At 40.7% G+C, this 13,406-nt stretch overlaps 1 protein-coding gene and 1 pseudogene across 1 annotated transcript in view; both read right to left on the reverse strand.

Annotated features, from left to right (window-relative positions):
* The window catches only part of LOC136858434 (sodium channel protein Nach-like), a 53,202-nt gene that overhangs the window by 20,875 nt on the left and 18,921 nt on the right, over positions 1-13,406 (reverse strand). Inside the window, exons 5-6 of the mRNA XM_067137980.2 lie at positions 7,179-7,278; positions 2,444-2,720 (exon numbers count right to left, since the gene is read on the reverse strand). Of these exons, the coding sequence (XP_066994081.2) occupies positions 2,444-2,720; positions 7,179-7,278 (377 nt within the window). The remainder of the gene's footprint in view (positions 1-2,443; positions 2,721-7,178; positions 7,279-13,406) is intronic.
* Positions 7,796-7,914, reverse strand: LOC137497097 (5S ribosomal RNA; annotated as a pseudogene).

The following is a 13,406-nucleotide window of genomic DNA, read 5'->3' on the forward strand; positions in this document are numbered from 1 at the left end:
GGGATGTCAAATAAAATTATTAAAGCCATAGAAGAACTATACGCAGAAGTGATATGCTCAATTAAAGTAAAGGAAGATCTAATGGTAGGAAGGATATATTAGAATATTGGACTTAAGCAAGGATGTAAATTATCGCTAATATTGTTTTTACTGTTTATTAATGATGTAATGGACTGCCAGAGGAAGGAGGAGAGGACAAGCCCCTTTTTAAATAACGAAGAAATTCCTGGCCTAGTTTTCGCAGACGACATCCTTCTGCTCTCACTAACAACAGTCGGTACGCAAAACAGTCTTAAGAAAACTGCTGAATATTGCAGAAGATAGAATTTGAAAATAAATATCAAGAAAATAAAAATAATATTTTGTAAAATAGGAAGTAAATTAAAGAGAAACGAAAGGCGCTGGTGGTTAGAAGGTGAAGAATCAGAAGTTGTCAACAAATTAGAATATTTAGGAATTAAAATAACATCGAATGGGATTTGGAAGGAACAAATAAGACGTGCGAAAATGAAAAGACAAGGTCTTTAGAGAGAAATATGCCAAATATTTAATACAAGTTGCACAAAAATGTATTAAATGCTTTTGTGATATCAAGAACATTGTATGGAGCAGAAATATGGGGTAACAAAGCAGACAAAAAAGAATTAGATATAATAAGTAATACATTCTGTAAAATAATAATAATGGGTCTACCAGAATGCACAGCAAATAGTGGAGCTAGAATACTATGGGAAGATATCAGCATCCAAGCAGATATAATCAGGAAAGTAGTAAAATATTGGTTAAGATTAAGAAGGAGAGATGGGAGAGAAATATTGAACCTGTCATACCAACACCAGATGTAACATCTAGCTGATGATTATCGGATGACGAAAGTGAAAAGTAAGCTAGACAGAAAAGGAATGGGATAATACTGGGATAAAGAGATGTATAGTTAAGAGAAGAGATTGATCAAAACAGTAACGATCAGACTTAACGACATGGAAAAACGTATGATTGGGGCAGAATGTGAGACTTAAAGAACATTATCAGAATTTTGTGAAATTATTCAAAATATGTCGATAAGGAAAGACATATTATTACCCTAATAGAGAACTAAGAGGTATCGTGTGGTGGCTAATGGGGTTACAAGATTTCGAGCCTTCCAGTTGGAAATGGCAGCTAAATTATTGTACATCGCTATTTTATAGGTCTCCTCGTGGTCTCTGTGAAATTTTATTGTCGATTTCGATACGACACTATGGACAGTTAATTAGCTATTGGCTAATAAGGGGGACACTATGGACAGTTAATTAGCTAATGGCTAATAAGGGGCTGAGATAGAAACATAATGAAAAATCATTGCTTACTGTGTGGTGAAATAACGGAAGAGACTCATCTATTGAGAGTAAGTAAGGGAACTAATGCACTTAGAATTAAATATTTTGGTGGTGCATATAAATTAAAAATAGAAAGAGAGAAGGAATTTTATACAATAGCTAAATTGTTAAACAAGGAATGGATCACACCAGGACTGTAGGACTAGAATTCACGGTATATATTGTAAATTGAGGAGAAATCTGTTTGGACTCATAACAAACAAATACTCGCGCCAATTAACAGTAAAGGTAAGAGACTTGTTGTCCAAGACAATAAAACACTGTTAATGCCTAGGACAAAAATAAACAGGTTCTTTCCTTTTCTTAACTACAATTTAGAAATTAGGTGGAAATAGTAATTAGGTGTAAGTGTAATGGTTAAGGTAGTAGTAGATAAATGTAAATGTAATGAGAATAGTATGCATGTATCAGAATAATATGAATTGCAATAAATTATTACTCTCTCTCCCAGTTCCAGGCGATCCGGAACTAGTGGATGGGTGTATTCTATTCTATTATATTGTTCGGTTTTCATAGCTCAATGGACCAGATGGCTTTCATTTATACGTAGAACATGGCCGTACAGTTTTATATCAGTGATGCCTATGCTCCGGACTACACACCGCATTTAAAACTTACTTTAACTAATTTCCAAAACTTATTTTAACTGTATATTTTAACTGATTTCCAAAAGTTTTGACTACTGGGGGTAGATCCATGGAGGCAATTCGACCCTCACTCCGAGCTGACCATGGTCCCAACTCAACCTACTTTTTACGGACATCACGGACGGTGAGGCCAACTCAACATACCCCAACACTTCCACGATTCGTAACCTCGGCACTAAATGAGTGGTTACCTCAATGCCTGACCACCGTCCCTCTCAGAAATTAGCCTGGTACTCATTTCCGTGTAGGCTGAGTGAACCTCACAATCAGGGTCATATGCCGCACCAGAAGAGTAAATTTTGTTTCTAAATGTTTCTACTTTCCAACGGAGAATCAAATCTACGTCCTTCTGTGTGATCTGAGTACGCCTTTACTACCTCAGCTAGGTAGTCTGTAATTGACAAGAAGATTAAGTACCTGTAGTGCTGTAGAAGAAGGGCACACAGTTACACATCTTCCGTGCCAACCTCATGCGGCACTGGGTCATACAGGCGCCGTACGTGTACATAGAATCGGTGTCCAGCTTGATCTCGTCCGGGAACACACATCGTCGCTGTCTGATACTCAACTGTCGAGCGTCTTCTGTCGTGTACGTCTGTTTGGCTGAGAATACCAATTTACTGATCTCATAGTGCCATTCAAGCTGTGGGTTCACATCCAGGACTGGAATCTCGTCGTGGCTCTGCACGTACAGCTGGAAATAATAATAATAAGATGAATATTACTGCGAAAAAAAATATATTTTAAATGAGTTGGCTGTGTGAAATCAGAATGCCTGTATGCCAGCGAATGTCTAGCGCTGAACTACAAGCTTGATAAATTATAAATATTAGAAAGAAGAATCATAAGGAAATTCCTGCAGAGTTTTGGAAATTAAGAAGTAACAATGAAATTTACCAGAACATAAAAAACATATCAGAAACAATAAGAAAAAGGAGATTGCTATTTCTTGGACACATTTACAGAATGGATGACAATAGACTAACTAAACGAATCTTCGAGTACTTTTGGAAAAAAGAAATCAACCACAACCTTGATTCAAGAAGTCAAGAAAGACCTGGAAAGGAACAACATACGAGAAGAAGAATTATTGGAAAGACGTTTAGGAAGAAAGTCTTTCTTTTTTTTTCTTTTTTGGCTAGTTGCTTTACGTCGCACCGACACAGGTCTTATGGCGACGATGGGACGGGAAAGGGCTAGGAGTTGGAAGGAAGCGGCCGTGGCCTTAATTAAGGTACAGCCCCAGCATTTGGCTGGTGTGAAAATGGGAAACCACGGAAAACCATTTTCAGGGCTGCCGTCAGTGGGGTTCGAACCTACTATCTCCCGAATACTGGATACTGGCCGCACTTAAGCGACTGCAGCTATCGAGCTCGGTGGAAGAAAGTCTTACAAATGGAAGGTTTCCAAGGGAGGAAGGAAAAGAAAACAGGCACAAAGTGGACTGAAGACAGGAAAAAGAAGCACAGTGAAACAATGAAATAATAGTGGAAGAAAAGGAAAGAAAAACTAAGGAGGAAGAATTGAAATTGTAACGTGGTGCTTAGAAGGCCGGAACGCAAGAAGAAGAAGAAGAAGAAGAGATTGGCTGTGTGGTACGGATCTGTAGCTGTAAGACTCCATTGAGGAGATAGTGAGTTCGAACATCAATGTCGACATTGCTGAAATGGTGGTGGTGGTGGTTATTATTGTTTAAGAAGAATACAGCTGGACAATGGAGCCCTGCATTGTCGCGTTTCGCTCGAGCGTGAGCAAGGGATCAGTTTGTTTGCTGGTACACGGCTAGATGGAGTGACCGTGCGAGGCTTTTCCGCCCGCCAGTGAGGTAGGAGCGAGTGATGCTCGTGACGAGCAAGCAACACTCGTGGTAATAGTTGCTTAGTCGACACGGAAGGGGAAACTAAAGAGGTGAAGGATAAACTTTTAAGTCACGATTATAGTTTAAGGAAGCCAGTAGGCTTCAAAAGTGATGTGTGGGAAAAGTTTTCTCTTGGAATGAATCATGATGGTAAGCAGGTAGACTATATATCCTGTAAACAGTGTTCTTCATTGTGAACCCTCGAATATCTCCGACAGTTCACAACTATACTGTATCAAATCGCCTCCACACTTTACCACCTCACCCTTCCCCACAACTTCCCTTTAAGCACTCCCGTATAAACGTCCATTTCTTCCCATCTTCATAACCAAGAGAACCCATCTTCTCTTCCTAATACATATTCACATCGCTTTACCCACCCTCTTCATTCAGCCACATCGCACTGCTCTCTTCGCATCTCCCGGCCCGAGCGAGAGCGTCACTCTCTAAGGGGCCCGCCCCACCCCTTTCAGGGTGGGGAATGAAAACGTGATAACGTAACGTTCATTGTGAACGTATAAGGCTACAACACCACATCTGAGGTCACACGTTAGAGGGGAATCAATTCAATAACATTACTATTGCGGTCATACGTCTGTAAAGTACGTGTCGACAGAATACAGAGTACTGTACAACAAGTTGTTAAAAAGTGTTTACATAGAAATATGTAAACAGGTACACTTCTGATTTACGTCCTTTTAGTGTCGTGTAGGGTGATGGCTTTCGCGAGATGTCCCAAGAACTAGTAAATACTGGTGCGTAGTACGGAAGAGTAAATGGGGATGATATTCCACCCCCTTCTAAAATCATCTCGCATAACACAAACAAAGGCCGCTGAAATAAGTGCAAAGGTGATCGTTAGGTTGATTCTAAATGGACAAAAAGCCTTGTTTTAGCGAAATCCGTTTTCCCAGACAAGAGAACAAAGTAGAGAAAATATCAGAGAGGAAATCAAAGACAAGCTTATCAAACTGGGAATAGAGCCTGAGCTTACAGATATCTGTTTCACGTCCGATCGACGATCAAATATCTTGAAGGCCCTTGAACCTTACCTAGTGTAAGGAAATTGTTATTAATTTTTTTTTTTTGAAATTTTCTTTTACACACAGTTGTAGCTCTTTTATTTCCTTAGATTGCTCCCTAATTAAATCCCTTGTTTTCTCGTACTGGCATGCTTCTTTGACCACATCCTTTATCATTTCGAATTCTTCCCAGCCAAATTCGCCCACTGGCTCAGGCCCCGGATTTTATTCAATCCAACAAAACTACTATCACCCTGCTACCATCAAGGTTGCTAATATTCCAAGTTGCTGACCATTTTTCTTCCCTCCTATCACTCTTTTGCATTTCATTCCTCCATTCCATCTTCCTATAGCTGACCTATACTGATCTAATGAATTACCCATATTCAGTACTCTCACTCAGCACATCCGCTCACTCCACTGTCTCGATCAAGACTGTTCGAACTCACTATCTCACGAATACAAGCTCACAGTTGCGCGACCCTAACCGCACTGCCAACTTGTTCGGTCAAATTATTTTTAAAAGTGCATTTATTCTATATCTTTGTTACTTTTTAACCCAAAACATAATTTAATTTACGTTCGGTCTAGTATAAAAGAATAAAAATAGTTAGTATATACATTTAAACAATTGCAACGGCAAGCAAAATATAAGAAATTGAATTCAATAAACAGAAGGAACACAATTTACTATTTTAATTCGTTTTTCAGAGTTCTAATTCATATATAATTTATCCAAGTGTATCGTTTAAAATAATAATTATATTTAATGTTGTTTACAAGGTAAAAGTTACCTATGTAATTTTCACTGATTCAGTGCCTGTAATACGAAGATGGCGCCGAATATAAATTATAAGTAATAAAAGGACAAATCAGGAGAAACATAAATGTTAGGTCATTATTTTATCGCTTTCTATTAAAAATTCAAACGATTCCCTGTTGTTTCCTGCGATTGTCCTCATGAGCATAACTTAGTTCGTGAACATTGTTTCAAGCGCTCTCCAGTTGGGGTAAACCCACTCGAGTCCACGATCTTCGAACGAATACGAGCGAGTGAAAAGCATACATTGCAGTGCTCTACTGGGCAACCATCCTTTATTAACACTATTCAGGTGGAGGGTGGTGGGGGGGGGGGGTATAGAAGAAGTCCGACAAATTGAAGAATGAAGGTTTAGGCAAAAGAAAGGTAAGGGCCACGAAGGGCATGAAAATGAAAGATTCTCTAGGCCTCGAAACTTAATACCGTCGGCGTCGGTAAAAAACAAGAGTTGACTAAGGCAGGTCGGATAGGATAGATGAAAGTGAGGAGCTAGCTCAGGTGTGGAAGCATTGCCAAGTTAAGATCCCCTGTGCACCTTTTAGTCGCCTTTTTCGACTGGCAGGGTATACCGTGGTGTTATTCTGTGTCAGTTGGATGTAAAGCTAAATGTAAAAAAAAAAAATAGTAAATGGTTGAGCCGAGTCAAGCCATTTTTCCTCCATTTCGTGTAAAATTAGGATTGTTGAAGCGACTGATTGCAAACTTGGATATGGAGTCACCACATCCCAAATGATTGCTTTACGTCACCAGGGTTGTAATGGAAATGGAAATGGCTAGTCATATGCGATATGCTGATCGCGAAGCCGCCCAATCCAGCAAACGTCGCGTCGGAATAATAATCTAAAGGAATTACGACATCGATTCCGATAATATAAGGAATACTATATAATAAGTTAAGGTGTTCTCTATGACAGCAGATTCACCGAGTTACTGATACGGACACAACGACTTCCACATTGTATTTATACGTAACAGTGCTGACCAATTATAATTGACAGGAGAAAATTGGTGTGCCTTTTTTTTCCATTCTGGATACTTTCGTGTAACGGATGATGTATCGAACAATAATTAAATATGAATAATAATTATTCGTCTTCTTTTTTCATTTCCTCCTAGGATTCCGTTTGTTTGTGTAAGTCAAGTCCACAGATTTCTCGTTCGACCCGACCGGAATGTGGGAAAAGCGTTGAAGAAAGAAGATGAAATATATTGTCATCATGTAATGACACAGCCAAGATAAGTTGACTATTGTTCGATTATTTTCTCACTGAAGAAATATTTGTTCTGATTGGCATTTACCTTGGAATGCAATAAATTATCAAGAAATTGAAGTCACTGATTAATTCAGCTAGTAGTTAGCTAGAGAAATAAACAATGTAAAAATATAAACAACGATTGGTTTGAAAACTTAACCTATTCGGTTGCTCTTAAACTGAAAGATAGAACACTTACCCGGATCATTCCAGTATTCACACCAGCTTTGACGCCAACCACCAAAGACCACTTTTCATCCGTCTCTCGGATATACTCTGGCGTAAACTTAGTTTTCGTCCTGAAAACAATAGGATATAAGATAAGACTAATCACTATTATTCTTTTTCCATTTACCATAACTCTCGTAGTAATATGAAAAGTGGTACTGAAGTTGCAGTAGCCTCATGTAATCCAGTATGGCAGTACTGGGCATAATCAACTATTTCCTATCGATTGATCATTCAACTAAAATTTCAATTCTGACAAATTAATCATATCTAAATTAATCATGATTGAAATGTGTTTGTAAACATGACTAAGTTAAATAACCATTAAACATTCATTTATTAGCTTCAATCTTTACTACTACAAACTACACGAATTTACATGTAAAAAACAAGACAATCTTATTTATGACAAGGAACGCCCCGGGATTCAAACGGGTGGAACCACACCGGGGGTTCCGTCAGAAGTCTTTTATAATTGTCAGACTGCTATGGTGACATTGGTTGTTTTGTAAAATGCCGGAGTGAGCCAGTATACGATGTTTCCAAACATGTTAGAACTAATAGGTGGGAGGGGCAGGGGTTGAATTGAGCCAACGGCACGTGGTGTTCCCAAGCGGTCACCCATCCAAGTACTGACCACGCCCAATGTTGCTTAACTGCGGTGATCGGACGAGAACCGGTGTATTCAACATGGTACATCCCAAAACAACACAAAATGCTCCTGCGAACATACGCTCTGCGGTCTATCGTTTACAAGTTAAAGACTTCTCAACTTTGTACTTATACCGTTTTCGAAGACACTGAGGTGACGAAATTTTGTACTGCAGAGTTCCTTCAAGAGCCGGTAAATCTACTGACACGAGACTAACGTTTTTGAGCACCTTCGAATATTGAGGCAGGTTCGAACCTCCAGACTTGGATGTGCGAGAAGTGTCGCTAATATACTTACTTAATACATCCCATGTCGAGTTTCTTACAACTTGCTTTATGTCGCACCGACGATGGGATAGGTGAGGCCTAGGAGTGGCAAGGAAGTGGCCCTAGCCTTAATTAAGGTACAGCCCCAGCATTTTCCTGGTGTGGAAATGGGAAACCACGGAAAACCATCTTCAGGGCTGCCAACGGTGGGGTTTGAACCCACTATCTCCCGAATGCAAGCTCACATCCGCGCGATCCTAACCGGACGGCCAACTCGCTCATTAGAGAGAATGATAGGAATCTTACGACACTCAGGACTTGTTCAGTTATTTTTTGAGGGAAAGTTGTAGGCGGTAAGAACGGTAGGGATATGCCAAGGTATGAATACAACAAACAGATTAGAGTGAGTGTTGGATGTAGGCCTAGTAGTTCCGTAGAAATGGAAAGGTTAGCACAGGGTAGTGTGGCGTAGAGAGCTGCATCAAATTAGTCTATGGACTAATAGCCCAAACAACAACAACAACAACAAACTAGTTTCCCACTTCATTGAAAGTTTTAAACAGTCCCGATTAATTGGGATTATTGCCCCATCATGCCACTACCTTCATCATATCATATGTTTCTACTGAACATTAAATAATTTGGACTTTAGTTGGTTATTGAAAGGAAGTTTTGCTCCTTGGCTGAATAGTCAGAGTAGTGGCCTTCCGTCAGTAAGGCCTCGGATTCTATTTCTTGGTAGGGCCATGGTTGTTAGACGCGTTAAGTTTATTTCTCTAGTTCGACGCCTGGGTGTTTGTGATTGCCTGAACATACATCTTCATTTAAGTACGACAAATCACAATAACAACCACAAGAGAAACGCACAGTAGTGAATAGCCTACATCACTTTGTACGGGATTGGTGTCAGGAGTGGGCATCCGGCCGTAAAGCTAGACCTGTCTGAATCAGTGTCGATCCCAGATAAGGTCAGGAAAAGAAGAATGATATGGAAAAATCAAACCACTCAATTCCTTTTGTGAAGAAATTCAAAAATAATGGTTCGTACATGGATTTTTTTAACTTCAAATATTTTTATAGTAGTACTAACTGAAGTCCCCGTTGTTGACGGGATGATTTCTTAGCATGTGCATGACTTTATTTTTTGTCCACCCCTCATGTTTTTTCCCAGATTCTGAGGTCAAAATGTGAGTATGCCTCTCCCTTGCTACTTTTCTCTCTGTGACCTGCAGTTTCATACTGTTTTGTATTATTGCTAACCTTGATATGATCTCTTCCTGCCTTCTACAAAACAAATCCAAGCATCGGGTTCCGGTATTGTAGACTTTCACTCTAACTGTGATAGTAGGACATCCAATGTAAAGGGAGCTCTTCTTCCTCCTTTAATTACGTTCCTTCACGACTTTTTTCATCTTTATAATTTTCCTTGCCGATATACGTTGCTGAGGACCGTTTGGGGCCATTGGCAGGGCGTTTTCTGTTGATGACAGCGACGGAGCACCCTACTGCGCGGAGTACAGATACCACGTCAGGGAATATGTGATCTCGGAGGGGTTCCTTCAACTTCGGGAACAGGTCGAAGTCACAAGGACTCATATCTGGTGAGTACGGAGGGTGGTACAAAACCTCCCAATGCCACCGTTGCATTGTTTGCGACATGACAACGTACATTGTCATGAAACACAATAGGGTGATCGTCTCGCATAAACGTGGATGTTTGCGCCGCATAGCCAGACGCAGATGTTATTCCAGCAATAGTAGTCACTGTTGACGGTTTGTCACCCCGGAACGACTTGCGTAAAAATAACACTCTCTAGTAGTATTCCACAATCACGATAAACTTCACCCGACTGGGTTCCTATCAACATTTTTGTGGACATGGCGAACCTGGATGACGCCATTCATTCGATTGACGCTTTAATTCAGGCTCGTAGGCTCGTGTCCACGCGTCATCAACGGCGACAATACGCTGCGCAAATGCGTCTCCTTCGTTGCAGTGTCTGACCAGGTGGAAGCCAGCCAGTGTATACCAGTGCCATTTCTGTACGTTGGTGAGTTGATGTGGAACCCGAGGGGACGCAATTTCCCACATGTTAAGATATTTCGTCTGTGTGTGCCACACCGTTTGATGACTGAGACCAACCTCAACGGATAATTCCCTGACAGTCTATCGACGGCCTACGGAAACGAGACCACTTACAATGTCAATCTGGTCTTGAGAAATGAACGGCCGTCCTGTGCAATGCAAATCAGCATCCTCATTCCGACCCGCACAAAAAGCCTTGACCCATCGTTCAACCGTCTTATACAGTAACGCATTCTCACCACAGGCTTCACGTAATCCTCGATAACATTCTGACGCATATTTTTGCCATATGCAACCTCTATTTTAATCCTAGAACGCCGATCACCTTTTAAAAATTTGTTTTGGTGCGGTGAAACCGACACTCTTCACTTCAACGCCACACAGCAACAACACTCCCAAATGTATGCCCGTCAAATGAACACTGTAAATCGATAACAGCGTCATGTGACCACATGGATATCCTATTTGCTCAGTCTCCTGCAAGTATCTGTACTACGTTGTCGCAACTTTAATTACAACACTCGTAAAACTTTTGTTATGTAGTGTTTATCGATAGGGCCTATGATAATATAAATAATTGAGAATAAAATTTTAGGCCTTTCCCTTGAACCCATGACCTTTGTGCCCTAAGAATTTTAAGTATTAAAGTTATTACAGGAGGCCCATATCAATTGTAATGGGAAGATCGAAATTTTATATATATCCGAGGCGACACGTGGCAAAGAGGGGTGGCTACCTTAATTCCCACGCGATGATGCGTGACGTCATCCGCACGTGTCGAATGTGGAAGGATACAGAAGAAAGTTTAGGTTGAATAAATATATTTAAATAAAAGAATTAGTGGTGAACGCTGTATAATGATGTTCCTGTATTTATCTATAAGACACTTGGTCTTTAGTAAGACGGACTTGAGACTGCTAAGCCATTTCGGTGGATTATTTCAGAACGACGCGCGTGTCTAGTTTACCCACGCTAAGTCGACAGAAAATAGCTCCTATCAAATGAGGTCATTTAACCGGTTAATTTAATGAGAATAAAATTTAAATGTTCATGAACACTACTGCTAACGAGTTAGCAAGTATGTGGTTACATCAAAAACTCTTTTAAATACAGTTCATTTAAGTCGGAAAAGTTACGCAAGTATCTTGGCGGCAAAGGGAAAATGCCTGGAGAGAGGGGGTAGTGTCTATAAATAAGAAGGGTCGCCATGTTGAAACCCCCTGCATTTGTATCATTGAAGCGTGAAAGAGAGGGTTGAACTGTGCAAGTAAATCGTTCGTCAAAAGAAGACTAAGTACTACAAACCTACATTTTGCCGATGTGGCTGGGTCTTGACTCCATGTAGAGATAGTTTGTTTGAGCAGAAGTAAATTTATAAAAAGAAGGTCAAGATACCGAAGAAGTATTTATAAAGTTGTTTTGTGTTGTAAAGAAAGTAATTCGTGTGCGGGTAATAAATACAATCAGTCGAGTGCGATCAACGAAGACGCCGAGTGAAAGGGCATTTCTTTTTTTAATGCTTTATTTCCAGGAAACATGAAGAGAATTCTATGTACAGCCAGAAAAGTAAAAAGGGCTAAATAAATGACAGAGGGTCAGAGGTGAGCCCAAAGATGAACGCTGACGTAACCTAAGGTATGTGACATGCCATCTTACCGCCTACTACCGGGTGGTACAGCTGCCCCTTTTCACGCAGTTTTATGCAACCCGCAGATTATAGTCGAACCTAAAAATATTGACCTTGACTACTCACTACAATGTCTGCTCTTACAACGCTTTCCATAATTCGTTTATTCGTGTCAAGCAAATCAGCATTAATGATAAAATTCCTATTGATGGTAAAGAATCGTGCAAATTATGTGTCGCAGAAACGTCCTGTACAGAGAATATTATTGGTGAATGACTAGAAAAAGCAGCAACACAACAGCACTAAACAGCAACTCGTGATAGCCGAGCTTGCTAAAAGTTAGAGGAGAGTACCGGTGTTCGTTAGTAGACGGTTCGAGTCCTGTGTACGACGAATATTTTTATTGCGTTGTTGGTGTTCGTGAGAGTCGTGTTGTGGACGACAAATCTAAATCATGATCAGTTCTCATATTGCAGGTACTCAGCTACGTTTGTTTTTTAAGGAGCTCTTAAAAGAGCTATTTGCAATAAAGTGAGATTGTACCGACAGCGGTGCGATGGGCTTATGCATGGCCATTCGATTAATGAAGCAAATGTTCAAAATGACCACCTGCTTCGTTAATGCACATCTGAGCACGGTGGAGGAGAGACATTCTTGCTTGCTGCAACATATGTGGCGGAATCTGAATGCAGGCTTCCGTGATGAGCCGCCGTAAAGGATTCGGGCTCTCAGGCTCCTGCTCATAGACTCTTTCCTTTAAATAACCCCAGAGGAAAAAGTCAAGTGAAGTAAGGTCAGGTGATCTAGCCGGCCATGTGACCGGACCCCCTCGTCCAATCCATCGTCCAGGATATGTCCTATGCAAGTGGTTCCGTACTGCCAACGACCAGTGTTGGGGAGCTCCATCCTGCTGGAACCACATCCGTAACCGTGTCATAAGGGGCACATCCTCCAATAAGAGTGGGAGGTACTCACGAAGAAACTCTAGATAGCGTCGTCCCGTGAGGTTTCCTTCGAATAAATATGGTCCAATTATCTTGTCACCTAGTATCCCGCACCACACGTTGACGCCCCATTGTACCTGAAATCGAGCTCTCCTGATCCAGTGAGGATTTTCAACGCTCCAGTAATGGACGTTGTGACGATTAACAGTTCCGTTGTTGTGAAATCTGGATTCATCACTAAAGAGAATGTCCATTAAGAAATTCGCATCAGCTTCAACTCTTTGTAATATCCATTGCGAAAATTCTATCCGTTTTGGAAAGTCATCTCCGTGAAGTTCCTGGTGCAGCTGTTGATGGAAAGGGTGGAATTTATGGCGGTGCAATATTCGCAGTACAGATACATGACTGATGTTCAGTTCATTTCCTATGGCCCGTGAGCTTGTGTGCGGGTTGTATGCAATTGCATTTTGAACAGTTTCATCGTTATTTCCAGACGTCACTGGAGCATCCCGAACGGGGGGTAATGTATGAAATGACCCCGTTGCACGCAACCGTCTTTCAACACGTCGAAATGTATCTGCAGTTGGCAGCCTTCGTCCAGGAAATCGTTCTTGATACAAGCGT

The sequence above is a fragment of the Anabrus simplex genome, chromosome 1 (assembly GCF_040414725.1).
Source record: "Anabrus simplex isolate iqAnaSimp1 chromosome 1, ASM4041472v1, whole genome shotgun sequence".
NCBI lineage: Eukaryota > Metazoa > Arthropoda > Insecta > Orthoptera > Tettigoniidae > Anabrus > Anabrus simplex.